This window comes from Crinia signifera, chromosome 7 (assembly GCF_055691185.1).
Source record: "Crinia signifera chromosome 7, ASM5569118v1, whole genome shotgun sequence".
NCBI lineage: Eukaryota > Metazoa > Chordata > Amphibia > Anura > Myobatrachidae > Crinia > Crinia signifera.
The window spans coordinates 185019670-185039603 of NC_139223.1; the positions used below are offsets into that span (position 1 = coordinate 185019670).

Genomic DNA, 19934 nt, shown 5'->3' on the forward strand with positions numbered 1-19934 from the left:
AAGAGCAGAATACCCAGTGGGAAAACTCCCTGGACATAACCAGCTATATCCGTAACTGAACTAATTGCTGCTGCTGCGGAGGAGAACAAACAGCTGCTTCAGGAGGGAAGACAAAGGGCCTAATTCAGTCCTGTTTGCTAAAATGAGAATCTTCACAGCTTAGCCAAACAGGTAAACGCTGCCCGCTAGACCAAACCCCCCACACACACACACACACACACACACACACACATCTCCATATTTACATGTGAGGGGATGTATACACTTCGCGTGTGGCCGCACGAAGGAAAAAAAAATTCGATGGTCGCCAACCATCTAATTTTTTTTTTTACCCTTTCGCAAATAAAGTCAGTCTCAACTGACTTTTTATATTTCAGATGGAAATTGCCGAAAAGGTGGCGGGTGCTGACGTCATGTGACGCCAGCCGCCCGCCCCAAGCAGGCATCGCTCCATCTGCATTCCCACGGGAAAATCCAGCGTTTACATGGGGATGGCAATAAAACGCTGAAGGTTCCCCAATCCCAAGCCCCCTGCCCAGCCCCTTCCTGTGGGAATAACTCTGCGAGTGTGATACTCACCGAAGGCGTTCCCACAGGGGGTCTGCCCATGCGCACATTCACCCATGAGTAGACCAGCACAATTGGATATAAAGGGGGGGGGGGGAGCTGAATAATACCGGCCCCAGTCCAATTGAATCTGAATCAGGCCCATGCTAAGCATACCCACAAGTATGTATCTAGATAGATAGATAGATAGATAGATAGATAGATAGATAGTCCCAGGGTAGGCATCTGTCTGCTTGTCCGGGCTAATTTTCAGAACCACTGGATGGGTTTTGATGAGTTTTTCATAATTCTCTAGAGCATTTGTTGAGGAAGATTTATGGGTACTTGTGTATTTTGGCGGCGCCCCCGATGTCCGTCGTACGACGAACAGATCGCATCGCATCGCATGCCATGCACCCGATGGCATACGATGCAACGCGATTTTGACCCCCTATACGACCAAAAATCGTATAAGCACCCTAAAGGGTGCTTTTGAGCACCCAAATGGGTGCTTACAATGTTAAATGCACCCCCACGCCACCCCCCCACTATAAACGTGAACCCGAAGCGTGGCGAGCGCAGCGAGCCCGTGAGGGGCGGCGGTACGCGTCCTACGACCTTTTCATACCCCCACTATCCACGTCGGCGTGGAGTTGAGAATAGAATAGTGTGGCGAGCGCAGCGAGCCACCGAGCCCGAAGCGTGGCGAGCGCAGCGAGCCCCGCGAGGGGACGCGGATACCTTCACAGGTAAATGCGTCCCTTCGCGGGCTTCACAGGTATCCGCGTCCCCTCGCTGCGCTCGCCACGCTTTGGGCTCGGTGGCTCGCCACACTATTCTATTCTCAACTCCACGCCGACGTGGATAGTGGGGGTATGAAAAGGTCATAGGACGCGTGACGCCGCCGCTCGCCACGCTTCGGGTTCACGTTTATAGTGGGGGGGTGGCGTGGGGGTGCATTTAACATTGTAAGCACCCATTTGGGTGCTTAACATTGTATAAGCACCCATTAGGCTGCTTATACAATGTTTAATCGCATCGCATCGTATGGCATTGTATGCCATGTACAATGGCATACAATTTCAAAATTGTATGCCATCGTGCACTATCGCGTCGCATCGCATACCATCGTATGCGTTATGGTATGCGATGCGATGGGCGCCGCCAAAATACACAAGTACCGATTTATGGACCTTATTCAGGTCCATTTGCACGGGGCTGATGTTTTGTCTTTGCGCATTCTGTGTATGGCGTGCGGCCATGGCGAACAAACTGTTCGGCGACCATCGAATGATGCGGGAGTTCCCCCGCAGCTGCGAATGCATGTTTATGTAAAAGAAATCCATTCCCAGCCAGTGCGAACATACGCGCCTTGGAAATGATGGGCTGGCGTACCACCATTCGCAAGGCGGGATCTGGTTGACTCGCAAGGATGTCAATTTGCATCCAGAAGAATTAACCAGAATAATCCCCCATGTGAATTAGCCAGAATAACCCCCTATGTGTATGAAACATTAATCTATGACAAAGGGGAGCTGAGCAATGAAGATTTTAGTGAAGCCAATAAGAGGAAAAAAAATAAACAGAAGCCGCAACCCATAGAAACAAAATCAGTCCCGTCACCTGTACACTGCACCGAGCAGCGGCGCATGCGCAGACCATGGAATCTATGGGCTGCAGCCAAAGCAGGCCATAGAGGCATCCCGGAGGGAGGGAACACCTCCCAATGGGACTGCCTTTGGTGACTGGCAGGTTGGACTTCCAATCGGAAGTCACTGCCAAACACAGTGGGCAGTATTCAATGAGGATAATTCGCCCTGTTTCATGGCAAATTTGTGCTATTTTCGCGTTGGAAGGTGATTTTTTGGGTCAGAAAGCGAATCACCCTATTCAATGTGCACTTCTCGCCGTCTTTCTTAAGTGATTTTCGCCGTGTGTCGCCGTGTAGCAAATCGCCATCTTTTCATGGAGAAGTGGAAAGTGAACTTTTAAAATAAAGTTGTTGTTGTTATACATTTGGTGTAAAAAAAATCAGGAATTTTATTCTGAGAAGGGGCATGCTATTTTTATTCATGTGCTTATAGCACATGAATGTATTTTTAATTTAAAAAAATATATATATTTTTTTACACATAGCTGCCAGCAGGAGGCCGGGAGCCGAGCCGCTCATTAGATATTCATATATTCACTGCACCCGATCATTACATATGCACGATCGGGTGCAGTGAATACCCGGTCCCCTGCTGGCTCACCCGGGGGGCAGCCTGTGCTGCCTGGCTCCCGGGGAGCCCACCTCCCCCCCACATAGGTTCTGGGGCAGGCAGGGAGACTTCCATCTCCCTGCCTGCAGCCGTCCTCAGGCTCCCGCAGGTGTTCACATTCGCCGTCAGGGGCAGCGAGCCCCTGCGACGTTGAATAGGGGGATAGCAGGGGGACAGCGAGGCTCCTGAACATGGCGACAGTGCAGCGAATCCTAAACAGGATTCGCTGCACGCCGTGAATAAGCTCATTGAATACTGCCCAGTGAAGCCATTGCAGTCTCACAGACTGCAACAGGCTTCACTTAGGAGAGCACAGTGGCAGATGTTACCAGTCCTGCAGCCCATAGGTAAAAACCACCACTGCTGCCAACACACAACATTTTCAAAAATGAGTTACAGTATACGACTAAAGTTACAGAGTACCATATGTTAAACTAATCCAAAAACATTCAAATATGTCAGATATTATTACTTCTCTCATTTGAAGCGACATGTATTTCCGTCAGAGGGAAACGTAAAAAAAAAAAAGCCAAATAAACTTTTAAAATGAAGAACAACTGGTAACATTTAAAATGACATGACGTTCCCACGGGAGATTCATTATTTTTAAGCACGCCAGATTTTCCGTGTGAAGGGTAGAGAGGACCTCAGGTCTTGGGATACAGGCAGTAAAAGATTGGAAACCCAAAACAGACAGAAGAAGGCAGAGCAAGATAAATGAGATTTACAGAACAAAAAGGAAGCAGACGTAACAGACTATGACTAAAAATAACATGCAAAATAGCAGGAGACATGAAGGGACAAAAATACCCCTTTTACACCAAAAATCCCGGATCCGACCCGGCATTTGGAAGAAGGATCCAAGCTTCACCATTTACACTGCGGCGCCCACCCGCAGTGTAGACTGAGGCCGCGCTTGGAGATGACAACATCTCCAAGCGCCGGGACCGCGGTGATCCTCGCCGGAAACACAGATCACTGTTCTGGGGGCGGCCCAGCACCAAGGTAAGCTTCTGGGCTGCCCCCATGCACCCCCCCCCCCCCCCCCCAGCCGGCGTCAGGGAGGTGAATGGATGCCGCACACAGGCTTCCATTCATCTCCTCAGCTGCCACCGCTGCTGTCTGCAGAGTATGCGGTTGCTGCGGTCCGCAGGTTGCACGTCCCCCATTGATGTTAATGGGAGCCGGGCCGCACATCGGATTGGGTCAGAAATGCACTGAAATGGCCCAAAAGATGCCCAATTTACATACAATAAATATAGTAAATTTACTAAAGGATCTAAAAGAGTTAATGTTGTCCTTAGCAACCCATCTATCATTTTCTAGGATGCAAGAGAAATGGTAGACTCTGAATCTGATTGGTTGTTATGGGTATCACCACCTCTGTTCATTTTAGAACCTTTACTAAAGGGGATACGGTCGTATTATCGAACACACTTAGGTCGACAGTCATTAGGTCGACACCGTTGGGTCGACATGCAGGAAGGTCGACAGGGTTCTAGGTCGACATGATTGAAGGTCGACAGGTGTCTAGGTCGACAGGGGACAAGGTGGACATGGTTTTAGGTTGACATAGTGTTAGGTCGACATGGGTTATGTCGACAGGTCGTGAGGTCAACGTGGGGTTTTTCACTGTATTTTGAGCCAACAGGTGGAATTTCATGCCCTACCATCCACTATGGCGTGGTGGGAGAATAAAATAGTGTGCACGAAGCCAGGGGCTGCGGTTGACTTCAAACAGTGTCCATGTCGACATTCGGGTAAAAAAAACCTGTGAAAGCCCCATGTCGTCCGTGTGACATGTCGACATAACCTGTGTCGACTTATCGCTATGTCGACTTAAAACCATGTCGACATAGTCCCCTGTCGACCTAGACACCTGTCAACCTTCAACCCTGTCGACCTTCCTGCATGCCGACCCAACGGTGTCGACCTAATGACTGTTGACCTAAGTGTGGTCGATAATACGATCCACACCCTACTAAAGTTACCCCCTTGTCCTCACATGCACGGTCAATGTTCTGCGGTCATGGAGTTCCAGGATTTTAAAACCACTTGTGCATAAAATATATGATTCCAAGTATTTGCTTTGTTTCCCGGGTGAATGCAGTGATGATAGTTGGCAAACAATGATCTGTAATCGCATGTTTCCTGGTAATCGGCCACCAGGGTATATAGAAACACAGGGCCCTCACGCATACAGCAGCAGTATTTGCTATTTGTACAGATAAACAGAGGGCTTGGCAGAGATGCCAACTCTATATTCATTGCCATTTAATCATGGGCCAACCCATCATTAGAAAATACAGGGCACTGGAACAGGATCAGCAGGTTCTGTAGAAGAGGGCAAAGACCATTTTCATTCATTGCAATGGGAATACCCATGAGGACCAGTTTCCCTATATTTACCCATATACTGTACCTACCTGGAGATGTGTTATGTCAGCATATGAATGGGGAGACACTGTCATAGATGCTAGAAGTCTAGACTTAAATGGTCAAATGCTGTTGGCTTATTAATGGCTCCCAATGATATTTTGTACCATGGCTGCCAACTTCGTATTCACCCACCAGGAGATGCCGGGGGGGGGAAGGGAGGGTGCAATTGTCTTGGGCAATGGGTGGCCACGTGGGGGCTGGTCGTGAGACTCCCAGATTTCAGGAAGAGTAGTCCAATATATTTTCTCATGATAAATCTTATAACAATGTACACAACACGTACAGGGGCATCAGAAAGATTTTAAGGGTGGGGGGGGGGGGATAATACAGCTCAAATACAGGGTAAATGATTATAGGAACATCAGCCGGTTACTGCAACACAAGTATCCAGGTGACAGCAAACAGCACCTGGATAAGAAAGGATAAGCACATGAGGTAAGCGGTCCATGCTCGTGTGAGCTTACATTCTAAAGAGGAGGGGCAGACAGACAGGGTGACACAGGAGTAGTAGTCAACCTGCACCGGCTACCCTCCTCCACTATTGCAGAGAGAGCCGGGCAGTGGGAGAGAGAGGGCAGGCTCTCTCCCCAGCCAAACCCAGCATACGCTGAACCCTCTCTGGAACTCTCCTGACCTTGATATAGGTCCCTATGTGTGTATCAAGGTTTCTTTATATCCAGCAATATACAGTATATTCTACACTCTCGACCACACTTGGTTTGTACTGATTTGCATATAAAGGTATCTTTATACTTCATCTGTCTTCACACATTATAAATGGTTTATATAGATCAATGTACTATCCTGGGAATAAATATGGGTATCTTCAAACTTCAGTCTTTATTCGTATGAAGTAGTAGACACCTCCAGTTCTGAACTGAAGGACATAGCCTTTCCAAAACACGTTGGCTGCTTAGTGCTTGGATGGGTACACCATAGGAGGATCCATTATCTTCTCCCCCTTACCATTGGGGTCTGTCGGTGTTGACTACTTCATACAAATAAGGACTCAAGTTTAAAAAAAAAAAAAAAAAAAACATTCAAAAGAATGGGCAGCTGCTGATTGGCTGAGAGAGCAATCTCAGCCAACTTTTGTAAGTTTTTTTTTTTTCAATGTCCAGCCCTACTGCCCCCACTGCCCACCAGGGATGCAGAGCTGGGAAGCGCCTCCCCTGCCCGGTGCTTCCCTACTCTGCAGATAGATGTGTGCCAATGGTGCGGCACCGCTGGCACACACCTAGTATCTGACCGTATCGGATTAGATACATCGCGGGTGCTATGAAGCACCCATGATGTGCTGATGATGACTGCCTACACATGTGATCTTAAGTGCAATCCGTCCGACATCGGATCAGATGTCATACACATGCGATTGGGGGGGCTGGAAATCGGGCGCAAATCGCATAGTGTATGGGGATCTTAAGGTTACACTTATTCAGGCTGCAGTCACATCGTAACAGATGGCCGCAATGTTCCTCCATCCCTCCCAACATGACCCTTTCTAGGAGGGACATACATTAAGAGGGAAGTCCCGGAACATTGGGCTGGGTGGACAGGAAATCTCCGCCCTCAATCTGCTTCTACAATGCAAACCGCACAACTTTCAAAGCAGCGCTGGCGGGGCACGAAATTTTGGGGCATGGCCTTCAAATCACTACCGCGACGCCACGCCCCTGTTTTGCTGCTGCAGCCCCTCTGCCTGCAGGAATAGATGCTATGCACAGGCAGGAACGTCCCCCCAAAAACGTGAAGTTCCCATGGAAAGCGGGACAGTTGGGAGGTATGCAATGTACTAGTGAAATAAGCTCCCGAGGTGTGATGTCATCATATTAGTGTTCAAACATTATAGAGAAAGAACTACTGCAATGTTTTACTGATATTAGAAGTCACCTTGGAATTCTGTGACCGGTATAGAGGACTAACCCCAACACACAGTCACCAAACTCCACTTATATCCACGGATACTGTATAACACATCTGACTTTCCACAGCATTTCTCAGCAATTGATAGGTAATGCCACAGTCTGGGTATCAAAGGTTTCTTCCAATCCAACTTTGGTACAGATGTGATTATATAATATTCTCTGTTGGTAGTAATTATACATACCTATTAGGTGCAGTCTAAAAACCAGCTCCCCATATTATACTGTATACAATGTCAGACACAGTAATGCTTCTATCTGCTGCAAGTCTGGATCCATTACAGTCAATAGATTGACAGCTATTGGTCGACATGAAAACACAATCTAAATGTTGACATGAGTTTTCATGATTTTTTTGTCCATTTGTGTACTAAAATTGGAAATGGTAAAGTGGTAGAAAGCATGGTGAAGGCATGCAAGGGTACGCAAGACACCAATTGGGGGTCAATGTGCACAAGTGTACAAACGGACAACATAAAAACGTGAAAAACGAATGCAACGATCAACTGTGCGTCAGCCTTTTCGGATCGACCTAATTACAGATGACCCTATGATCCGCATCATCAAGATTCATAAAATTGTAGCCAATCAATGGGCTAGAAACCAGTGACATCACTGTAAGGTACGTACTAGGTTAAGTATAATGGTGCATTATATATGCCTCTGGCAGATGGCACAGTGTTCTGCTTAGATCATATTCAGACAACAAAGTAAATGATAAGGTAATCCTAAGGGATTCAGTATTGAATCCCGGCGGTCGGGATCCCGGCGTTCAGAATCCCGACGCCGGAATCCCGACAGCCGAAATGCCGACAAGGGGGGGACGTGGATCGCCCCCCCTTGCGGGCTCGGCACAGTAATTTATTTTCCCTCCGGGGGTGTCGTGGACACCCCAGGAGGGAGAATGTGTCGGCATTTCGGCGGTCGGGATTCCGGCGTCGGGATTCTGAACGCCGGGATCCCAACCGCCGGGATTTTAACTGCATCCCATCCTAAGGTATGTTTATTGTACCACTCTGTAGTAACCAATAAGAAGTGCGGATTGTCAGCTTTCTTCTTGTGGGGGGAGATGTATCGAACTTTGTAAAAAGGACAAGTGTAGAAGATTTCAGCAAATCTGCTTTCACCTATCACTTTATAGACCGCACTAAATATATGACAGCTAGAAGCTGATTGGTTGCTATGGGAAACCTCCTCACTTTACAAAGTGTTGATGAGTCTCCATCTGATGGGAATAAGACTAGTGTTAGTGTAGGGGGCACTGCTGCTATGGGTCGTGGTTGCGCCTTCCCCGGCACCATTGAGTTTTAATATCTGCCCTTTAAAACTTTTCTTTGGGGCATACAAATGTGTACTGGGCAGCGGAACCCTGCCTGTCTCAGCTTTAGGGAGACGGGCAGGGTTAGGGGGGAGGCGGCGGGGCCCGGCTATGACGGACGGGGATGCAGCGGGCGGCAGCGCAAGAGCGTCTCCTACGCGCACACCCCCTTCCAACAAATGGCGGGGGCCTGGCGGCTGCCGGGGAAACCCCCCCCCCCCCCGCGCAAGAACTAGAGTCGCTCCATCTGTAGAGTTAGATTATAATAGTGTTCTGAGAGTAGCGACACTCAGACATCCAAAAACATGAAAAAGCATGTCGAACTTTTGACGCTGTCAACATAATGCATGTCAACCAATAGTTAACCCATTGAGTGCCAAGTGAATTTGTCAAAATAGGTGTAAAAATTGCCACGCAAACATTGTTACTCATCATAATGACCTCTAACGTCATCTTATATAGGAAATATCATCTTTTTTTTTTATAAAACACATTTTATTTGAATCTATATAACAAATGTGAGCAACGCCGGCACTTTAAGTGGAGATGTTAAACATCTCTCACGGAGATGTTGGCACTCAAAAGGTTAAAAGCTAATTACCGTTGACCCAATGAACCATAGCCCTGCCGATCACACATATATAATGCATTCCTATGGTAACCAATGCCCAAATTAATAAGTTACCCACCAAAAAAAAAAAAAAAAAAAACAACACAAAAATAAACTAATTTAATACAGAAGTGCAGCTGCTGCAGGCACACTGACGGGAAGGTGGTGCTCCTTACAGTGATTTTCAGGAACAGACTTCGCAGCTGTGCTATCCAGCATTATGAGAAAGTCACGGCACTGCCAATCCCTGTAATTACAGCTGCATACTTCATGTAAGAAGTTTCTTATAATCAGCTTTTCATAGCAAAACCACATAAGCGGTCTAGTGACTATAACCCCAACGCTGCCTTTTAAAAGAAAGTGACCTTTTTAGCACAACACAACTGTTGACAACAGACTACTGACAACTCACTTACCTGTCCACTCCGATGAACTGGAGACTTCAACGGTCTCCGAACCTGTGAAAAAATGAATATATACACAAGGGGCCCCAGAATGCTCCACAGGGAGAGAGTCACATGACACAGGGAGATGTGCACCCTTCAGAAGGTCCCAGCAAGAATCCTGTAAGGCCCTACAGAACCCCTGGCAAGGGACTGGCGGTGGCACTAAAGAGGAAGTATTACACCTTGGCACCAGTAGCAAACAGAAAAACCACTCCAGGTAGCGGTGGCAATGAGAATTAAGAAGCCCCTCCCACTCATGCAAAGCAGCCTCAATTTCCAGCACACCGGTATGATTCAAATAATTTGGCAGCATAAAAGTGTCAATCCCCAATTTGCGGCAGAAAGGCAGATTGGTGGGAACGGGCAAGCAGTGAGCGTTGGATGGAGTCAATCTGGGCAAATGGGAAGCAGTCTTTGTGCGATTATTTGCAAAAGCTGTAGAGGTAGAAGCTTTAGTGCTGGTTAGTAAATCAGGACCAGGTGTACTGGCGTTAGGAGGTCCCAGTGACTGTACCACCTGTGTATTAGGAGCAGGAGTAATATCATCAGTGGCAGCTATCCCAGAATGTTTATGAAGGCCAATTGTCTCGTCAGATTGATTTGACTCAGAAATATCATTATGCTTATTATTTGTCACAGGTAACACTGCCTCTGAGGAATTTATCACATAATGGGATAGGCCACTGGCAATAGAGACTGTTACGGTCATCGGAACCGCACTGCGCATGCTGCCCGCGTGACCCGCGTGCCCGGTCTGCAGGTCCAGAGGGGCGGGATGTAAGGACGATCCATCTAACTCCGAGCCACTGCCCGCGGGAAATGACTCTACATTACTGACTCCCTCCTGGACGCTTCCCGGAAGCTGGATGATGGGGGGCGGTGTTGCCCCAGCCTCCGCGTAGGCTGGAAGAGAGGAAATACCTGGTTGAGGTGAGGTCAGATTCCCCGTGGACACTTGGGTGAAGTTCAGAGTTTGGTTGCTGGATCTCAAATACTGGCTACGTTCATTTATGTCCGTGATATTGCTCTCGTTCGGCCCTGTGCCATCCTGACTGGAATTGTCACCGATATTTATGCGATCGCTCTGTGCGGTCACGTTGGTCACGGCCTCCAGCCCATGCGGGGCAGGCGGTTGATCCATAGGGGCCTGCGAGCTCTCCTCTGGATCTTCTTCCCAAACATTCATGAAATTCCGAATATTTTCCGCAACATTCAAGATCTCTGCACCCACGCCGGCGATATTCTCCTTTTCGGTGATCTTTTCAGCCGTCGTGGCGCCAGGCGCAGAGGTGACTTCATACTTAGAGGTCGGTGTTGGGGTCTGGGCAATGTCCCCTTTCGCCTCCTCTTCATGGATCTGGAAAATACTAAAGATTTGCTTCCTGGCAGTGGTGGGGGATTGAAGAACCAGCTGCCGGTTGTCGGAGGAGACTGGTGCAGTGCCGGTGCTAGGATGCTGATTGTGTGTAGTTCCTGTGCTGGGATTTGTTGTGGCAGCTGCTGGGACAGAAGTCCCATCAGATGAAGTAGTCCGAGGCTTAGTAGCTGTGGATGGAGTGGTTGTAGCTGCAGGCTCTGATGATGGAGACGTTGCAGGTGTCGGATCCTTCCCAGACAGTGATGCGGTTGAGTTGAATACTGTAGCTGTCACCGTATCGGTGAGGTTCCCTTCTCCTGGTGGGGAGGTAGCAGGTGGAAGTTCTGCAGCAGCAGTAGTCGAGACTGGAGGCGGCGTGCTTGTAGGGGCTGCAGAGGTGGCTTGTTTCCCACCCCAACCAAGCCAATTGAAAAACTGCGACTGAGATAGTGCAGGTGTGGTCAGTATCAGGACAGCAAGCACAGGCCAGACGTGTGCCACAGCCATGGCAAGGAGGATCTGCTGGGAAAACTTTCAGAAACGTGTCTGCTCACATTGGTTTGTCCTCTACAGTTAGCAAAATACACATTACCCTTTAAATGAGAAGAACTGCTGGGAGGCGTGGCCAGTGAAATACCAATCCAACCCTCCTTATCGTGCACCGGCCCCACACTGAGTGTGGAAAAGCTGAAACAACCTCACAGAACTTCACAACTGACCTAACCCTTGTCAGAAAATAGAAGGCAAATGACAAAAGGCGTTCTGTTGTTGTGCTAAAGGCATTGAGATGGGCTGCAAGCGGAGGGGAAATCCTTTCACCCAGCGTGAAATCCACAGTTATGTGATCACTATAGCCCTGCGATGGAACAGCTTCATTCATCCAGCGTTTAGGGGAACACAGAGCTGCATGCGTGGTGGGTACTCCATGCTACACGTGGTCACGTAACGATGTTGTCAAACACGCAAGGAATTCCCTTATCAATCAAAGTCAATCCAAATTAATACGTTTATTATATTTCATTTAAATCACAGAATAATAACTGTATACGGTAGGGGCTAAATTTACAAACGCTTCTAAAAATTAACAGAGGGGATGTTGCCCAAAGCAACCAATCAGATATTTTCCAGGATGCAATAGAGGCTAAATCTGATTGGTTGCTATCGGCAACATCTGCTCTTTTCATTTTTAGAAGTAGTAAATGTACCCTTTAGGGTGGAAGCTCACTAGGATGGGCGTTCTATTTAACATGGGCTGTTGCTACGGGCAACCAACCAGAATCATCCTCTTTATTTATTTAGCACCTTCTAGAAGAGAATAGATTGTATCTGTTTGGTTGCCCATAGCAACATCCCTGTGTAATAGAACTCCCATTTTAGTAGATTATCCCCTAAAGGGTAAATTTACTAAAGCTTCTAAAAATGAAAAAGAGGAGTTGTTGCCAATAGCAACCAATCAGATTCTGTCTGTCAGTTTCCAGCAGGCAAAAGAGAAATTATAGACAGAATCTAAGTGGTTGCCATGGGCAACATCACCCATGGCAACACTTTAGATGGGAGTTCTATTTCACACGGGATGTTGCTATAGGCAACCAATCGGAATCATCTTCTTATTTATTTAACACCTTCTCGAAGATAATAGATAGTATCTGATTGGTTGTCAATGGCAACATCACATGTGAACTAGAACTCCCATCTTAGTAAATTTCCCCATTAGTGTCTAGTTCAGGCTATATTTTGCGAGGAAGGGGGAGGGGGGGGGGTACGGAATGCGTTCGCTCTTTAATTGCTCAATTAGACATTAGCTACTGTTAGGGAGGGGGTCGAATTTTACAACAATAGTTTCTCTATCTTTCAGAACGTTGCAAAATACACCGATTGCAAAGAGAACACAAATACAAGAACATAAAAAGTATTGCATTAATGTACTCAGTAATACTTGCACTCCGTCCTAGAAGCTCAGTAACAGTTACAGTAAAACATCTGGGGCCAAATGTAATAGGGTGAGAGTTTCAGAAAGTGAGAGATTTTGGGAGAGTTTGCCCATGTTTGATTTTACCATGTAATTGATTGCTGCTTTAAAAAAACATGGGAAAACTCTCCCAAAATCTCTCACTTTCTGAAAGTCTCACCCTATTACATTTGGCCCCTGGATTCCACCGCCTGCTATTCATTGCATCTCTTTACGGTGCTCGGAATTAGAGAGAGACCTGGAATTCCCTCAGCATTAGATAAGAGCCAATCAGAGTTTAGACAAACTTTTGCTTTCTTTGCGGTTCTTTGTCAGGCTCGATGATACCTGCGTTTCCTTTGTGTTTTATGATGAAAGTTTGGGAAAACTTGCCTAAACAAGATTGGAGCAGATGCCAGGAATTCCCAGTGTTTGTTCTTGTGTTTTAAGGTTTGAGTAAACGCCAATGAAATTAAAATGATGTCTGGAATAAGCTGGCTCTGGAGAATTAAGCAGGATAGATAGATAAAGGCAGAACCCAGGCTAGCAGCAGCAGTAACTATGTATCTTTCGCATTTTTGCAAACAGTGGAGCAATAAAGTTTTTCGGCAACAAAAGGCAAGTATAAAAAGTTATGTATCACACTCCGGCACTTATACGTAAAGCTTCTATAGAAGCAACAAATCAGTTTACCTCTATAATTTCTCTGTTGCGGGCGTGGTCAAACTGTGGCCCTCCAGCTGTTGTGAAACTACACATCCCAGCATGCCTTGCCATAGTTTTAGCATTCCCTAATAGCAAAACTGTGGCAAGGCATGATGGGACTTGTAGTTTCACAACAGTTGGAGGGCCATAGTTTGGCCATACCTGCTGTATTGTATCCCAGAAATTGATAGACAGAATCTGACCTTGGTTGCTACGGGCAACATCACCTCTTTTCGTTTTTAGACGCTATAGTAAATTTACCCCTTAAAATCCAGTTGCTGCGTGTAATGCAGAATTGAAACAATGGAACTAACCAGGTCACAGAGGGTGAACCACGTAATGTATTACTGGTGCCACGGATTACTAGTAAATTGATTTTCTTGGCTAGCGTTTCAACCTACAAAATGGCTGCCTTCACTGTGTAAACAGTTCAACAAAAACATTACACATTCTTTGCCAATTACTTGTACAGACTATTATACAATTCTGACGATCGCCTAATTAAAGGGGAACTTATTTTCATTATGATCATCCACCTTCAACTAGGACAGGGATGGGGAAACCTTCCTCCTTTCAGCTGTTGTTGAACTAAATGTCCCAGAATGCCCTGCAACCGTTTTAGCATGGCAAAATAGCACAACTGTAGCTAGGCATGCTGGGATGTGTAGTTTAACAGCAGCTGGAGGGCCGAAAGTTCCCCATCCCTGAACGGTACACGGTCACTAGGTCGAACACTGGAAGGTTGACATTCATTAGGTAGACCACTGAAGTTCGACAGGCCTTATGTCGACACCTTTAAAAGGTCAACATGGATCTAGGTCAACGCAAGCATACAGGGCCAGATTCTCTAAGCTTCAAAAGTGATAAAATCAAGAGTGATAAACAGCCAGCCAATCAGCTCGTACCTGACATTTTTCAAATACCGTCTGTGACATGACAGGTAGGAGCTGATTGGCTGGCTGTTTATCACTCTCGATTTTATCACTTTTGAAGCTTAGAGAATCTGGCCCTAAGCCAATATGGCCAAGGTAGACAGTCAAAAGTTCCATATGGGTTTTTCACGTTTTCTTTGAGCCGACAGGCAGTATTTCATGCCCTCCCATCCACTAGGGCGTGGTGGGAGAGTAAAGTAGTGAGCCGGGCATAGCCAGGCACCGTGGCCCGGAGCATGGTGAGTGCAGCATGTGTCCACTGTGTGACAAAAAAAAAAACATGAGCACCCAGAAGAAACCCACCCAAGCCTAGCACCAACCGCACTACCCGGCTTTCCTAAAACTTAAGATGTTAACCCTTAAAACAGTAACTTTGCATCTACACTTACAAGTCACATTACACATCAGAAGTGGTGCGTTCCATGAGACTTGGTAGTGCCAGGTGCAGTGGCGGTTTTTACACTGGCTTCACTGTGACTGGCAGTGACTTCCTATTGGAAGTCCGACCTGCCAGTCACCAAGGCAGTCCCATTGGGAGGTGTTCCCTCCCTCCGGAACGCCTTTCTGCGGGCTGCCGACCATGATTCCCTTCTATGGGCTGTTCCTGAAGCAGCCCATAGAAGCTGGCCACATGTGCAGTACAGATGTTTGTACTGCGCATGCACCAGTCTCCCGGCGCCTATTATCATCATAGCACAGGCGATGGGGACCGGGAGGAGAGGCAGCAGCGGCAGCAACAGGTACACCAGCTGCGGCCAGAGGCAACCCGCCACTGGCCAGGTGTCTTTTTGGGTGACTTTGTCCATTAACCTGCATGTTATTCGCAGAGCAATGCGAAACTGATGTCGTGCGCTAGACTCACACCATAAACAAACTAGAAGGGCTCTTTAATGCGCGAAGAGGCTAGATCAGGGGTGTCCAAACTTTTTGCGAAGAGGGCCAGATTTGGTGAAGTGTAAATGTGTGGGGGCCGGCCATTCAGCCTGACATTCTTTGAATCATTAATCACATCAGAATGGTCCCCCACTCTGCCCCCATTCATTGTATGTCCACCAGCCTGCCCCTCCTTCACTGTATGTCCCCCACTCTGCCCCCTCCCTTCTCTGTATGTTTCCCAGACCCTTCTGTGAGCCAGAGGATGGAGAGGCAAAGCAGGCACTGCAAGGACAGGAGATGCTTGGGCTCCCGCTGCTGCCCTCCTCCGCTCTGCATGTTATGGGAGCAAGCTTCCCCCTTGCTGCCCCCTCCCCACACACTGCTGTCACTGTGATTGTGGAGTAGGGTGATATACGATTGCAGCAGCAGGGGTAGGACGCCAAACACATCTGACTGTGGCGGCCGGCACCTCTTCACTGCAGCAGACAGCAAGGTAAAGGCGCGCTCACCGTGGCCCCACCTTTAGTGTCCTGTGCTGTGCTTCCCACATCTGATGCTCTGCCCACTTCCAGCTGGAGGCTTCGGGCCGCTTGAAATTACATCACGGGCCGCAATTGGCCCCCGGGCCTGACTTTGGACATGCCTGGGCTAGATGATGTATGGGACACATTTGTATTAGCTCAGTATAAGATCATGGAAAGGAGCACTAAAAGTACGACCAGTCAGCGCGTACTAGTTCCTTTGAGCAATAATAGATGTCCTTGAGGGCCAGATGTATCAAGCTTCAAAAATGATCAAATGGAGAGTGATAAACAGCCAGCCAATCAGCTCCTACCTGTCATGTTACAGGCTGGGTTTGGAAAAATGAGAGCTAGGAGCTGATTGGCTGTTTTTTTTTATAACTCTCCATCTATCACTTTTTCAAGCTGGATACATCTGGCCCTCAGTGACCATATCTAGATGTGCTACAATTCCAAGGATTCTTTTATCCGTTTCATCTTGTGAAACATTTCTACTGTGATGTCATGGAATTGAGACAGTTCACTGACTGACTACAGACAGACAGAGGAGCTGCTGCTTGTTCTGGGCTTTTCCAGAGCGTATCAGAAATAAAATCATGCCAGCACAATGTTCTCAGTGTGTTGGCTTCTGACAATCACTGACAGTAGGTCGGTACCTCGGGCAAAATTGACTAACACTTCTAAACATGAAAAGAGGTGATGTTGCTCATGGCAACCAATGTCAGATTCATTTTCTAGGATGTAATAGACAAAATCTTATTGGTTGCTATACGCAACATCACTTTTTTAATTTTTAAAGCTTTAGTAAATTGACCTCCTTGTCTGTATGCTGGCAGTGTACTCACATCAGTGGGGTCCATCTGTATGTTGGGGGCAGCCTTGTATACCACTATGGGGAAGATGTATAAATCTTGTATCAGCTCCTAACTGCCATGTTATGGGCTGATTGTTATAGAAGCGGATTGGTTGATACCTTATCTATCGCCACTTTATGTCTCTCCGAGGTTTGAAACATATCCCCATATGGGCCTAATTCAGACCCGATCGGAAGGGGGCTAATTCAGTCCGGTTCCGGTGGTGGGGGGTCTGCACATGTGCAAACTCGGGAAGGGTATGGCTTCGGCAAATTTCACACTCGCCGAGTCCTTTACTCCAGAGGGGGCGGATGGGAGCGGACACCGGGCCGGAGCAGGGGAACAGTCCACATGAAAATACATGGGAACACACGCGGGTTGCTGCCAGCTTGGGACAGGAGGCGGACGACAGCGCCCGCCCCGTATTCCGCCATCTCCGGCTGAAATAAAAGTCAGTTTTCAGTGACTTTTTTCACGAAGGTGAGAAAAATCATTCGATGGTCAGTGACAAATGATTTGTCCCCTTTGGCCACTTGCAAGAGAAATGTGTCCTCGGACGCATACAGATGTAGCCACTCTCTTCTAGCGGGGGTTTGGCAGTCAGATCGCCAACCACCAGCCCCCCGCCAGCCGCCGGAAGGGGGCGCACGCACGAGACGCTCGCGCGTCCCCTTCCAACTAAGCTCCTCGACGACGGTCCTCACTGATCACCCACACCCCCCCTAATCCTGCCCATCTCCCTGAAGCGGAAATTTGCAGGGTTCGCGTCCCCCCGCCGCACCCAGAAGCTGGGACGCCGGTGTGTGAGAGACGCTCGCGCATCCCTGTCGGATGGAGCGTCATCTCACCAGCGGGGGCATTCTGGCGAGCCCCGGCTGAGAGGCGCTACATCTGTACCCTTATACGTTACCGAGGGGATGCGGGCGGAACTGGAGGGGGAGGGTGTGCGCATTCGTTTGGGTGGTGCTTACCCGTTTGCTAGGCATCAAATATATGCTGCATAGCAAGCGGGACTGAAGCGGCTCCTATGTGTGTTGTTCGATTGTGCAAATGAAAAGACACTTGCAAATTTGGAGAAAGTTCTAGAGAACCGGACAGATGCAGTATGTCGCTAATGTTGAATATGGTTTGGATTTGTTAGTTGCCCTGAAATGAACCCGACTATCAGACTTTCCACCCAGGACAGCACTGTGATCACGCCAACTAGGACGTGTCGCCGCCAAAACTGAATCACCAAACAGGAACTGGCAAAGCTAGCTGTGACCAATGTCACCTGCTGGAACCCATCAGCGATTCCTCTGGGTACGAAGAGATTCAAGTTTCCTGGGAACATAAATCCAGATGCTTTGGCAACTACCAGGGGAGCAGACACAGAATGACCCACTGCCCATCATTTATTTTCTCTACAGTTTTACAAGTTCCCAGCTGACTTTACTAGCGCAGAGAGCAGTGACATGTCAGCGGTTGTGAGGGCGTTCGGTTAGACCGCGCATTTCAATAATCCGCAGAGATAAGTAAGCTCAGCTGTGTAAACCAAACATCAACGCGGATGTGCCCCCTGTACGTCTTAGATTTCGTAAGAGATATGCGGTTAGAAAAATGAACTTTTGCATTCATTCCCATCGCGAGACACCAAGCTGAGTGCAATGGGCGATAAACAAAGCCGGACTCGTTTGCTTCTCATAGTAGCAGAAAGAAAAGTTGATACAAAAGTTGAAGAATAATGCATGTAAAGCTGACGCACAGGGCTAAGTGCCCGATTCAGACCATGCTGCGAATTGCTGGTTAGCAATACACTGCGCATGCGTACGGCCCGTAGTACGCCTGCGCAAGGCCATCCTTCAACACAGCCCTGTTACTTTTTCTATTCACACGCTGCGGCCGTGCTTACAAAAACACCGGGAGTGTTGGGGAAACCGCAGTCGCGTCAAGCCGGGTTAGGGGAGGGTTTGTGTCGTCAGGTTCAGCGCGGATGTGTCTGTTTTTCAGTGCAGCGCCGAGTAAGTCTCGGGCTACGCGTCACCTGTGATGACTTGTGGCCAGTGTAAATATCATTTGATGGTGATCCTGTTATGAAGGGTTTCGGACATATCTGCACGGGTGGGAACAGATGTGCACATTCATTCCCAAGGCGGGATTTCACTGGAGTTGGGCGGTGGCCTAACTGAACGCTGGCTGCTGATAATTCGCAAGCGTGCGATCAGGTCTGAATGACCCCTTAAATGTACTAGCCTCTGTGTTTCGGAGGTGCAGGACTATGGTGCTAAGTCTGCCCGGTTTATAAAGCAGCAATCCGAGTTTGAGTGTAGTATAGCTCACAGATCATGTCTATGTTGACAGACACTACGTCGACAGCAGAAGATCAACGTTATAGTTTTTATGATTTTTTGTTGTCAATGTCAACACCTCGCTCCTCTACGACTGTGCTCAGCAAACTTTGGGGCTGATTCAGATGCATTAGTTCGGGGCTGAATTTGGCCCTGTGTCTGATGGTGGGGGTTTTGCGCATGCGAGAATATGCGCATGTGCAAACCCCAGGAGCGGACGGCTTCGGCGAATTTCACAGAGGAGTGCGGATAGGGGCTGAAGCAGAGGATAGATGCTTGCTCGTGGCAGGCAGTTGACATCACATGATATCAGTGCCCGCCCCCTTTTCGGCAACAATCAAATGATTTCGCTCACCCTTGGCCACAGGCGAGGGCATGTGTTCTCGTAAACATCCCCCACATGCTAGCGAGGGGTGAAACAGGTGGCGAATATACGCCACCTAGCGAACAGGTTTGAATCAGGCCCTTTACACACACTTTACCATCCGATTGGAGTCTGAAAGGGTAAAGTTTGAAAAAATGCAAATAAATTGGAAAAAAAAAAAAGTAGTTAAAAATGTATGTCGACCTTTGCATGTGTCAGCCATTTACATGTCAACATATTGCTTGCGTCAACATTTTGCCAACTTCGAATTGGTGAATGTCAACATTTTGGAGTTGTCCTATTTACTGGTTAACACTTGGTTTTGCCTTGTAAATGATTGCGGCAGAAAGGTTCCACCCCTTCAGAATTCGGAGGCTATTCCATTTAGCTCTGAGGCTGAAGGGAGAGCAAACAAGTGTCACCCGTATTCATCTGCGGAAAACGTCATTTATAGAATTATAGTATAGAGTGATTGGTACTTATGTATTATCTGGGCTCCCATGTTAAA

General features: G+C 47.8%; 1 protein-coding gene across 4 annotated transcripts in view; it reads right to left on the minus strand.

Moving 5' to 3' along the window:
- COL18A1 (collagen type XVIII alpha 1 chain) overlaps window positions 1-19934 on the minus strand; it is a 145729-nt gene that overhangs the window by 58506 nt on the left and 67289 nt on the right. For 2 of the 4 annotated variants that reach the window (XM_083154664.1, XM_083154663.1), the window contains exons 1-2: window positions 10464-11477; window positions 9513-9554 (exon numbers count right to left, since the gene is read on the minus strand). The exons of 1 other annotated variant lie outside the window; for it this stretch is intronic. In XM_083154664.1, the coding sequence (XP_083010790.1) occupies window positions 9513-9554; window positions 10464-11406 (985 nt within the window). In that variant the 5' untranslated portion in view covers window positions 11407-11477. Of the gene's footprint in view, window positions 1-9512; window positions 9555-10463; window positions 11478-19934 lie in introns of those variants that run through there. One more of the 4 variants, XM_083154665.1, reaches the window with a different exon arrangement.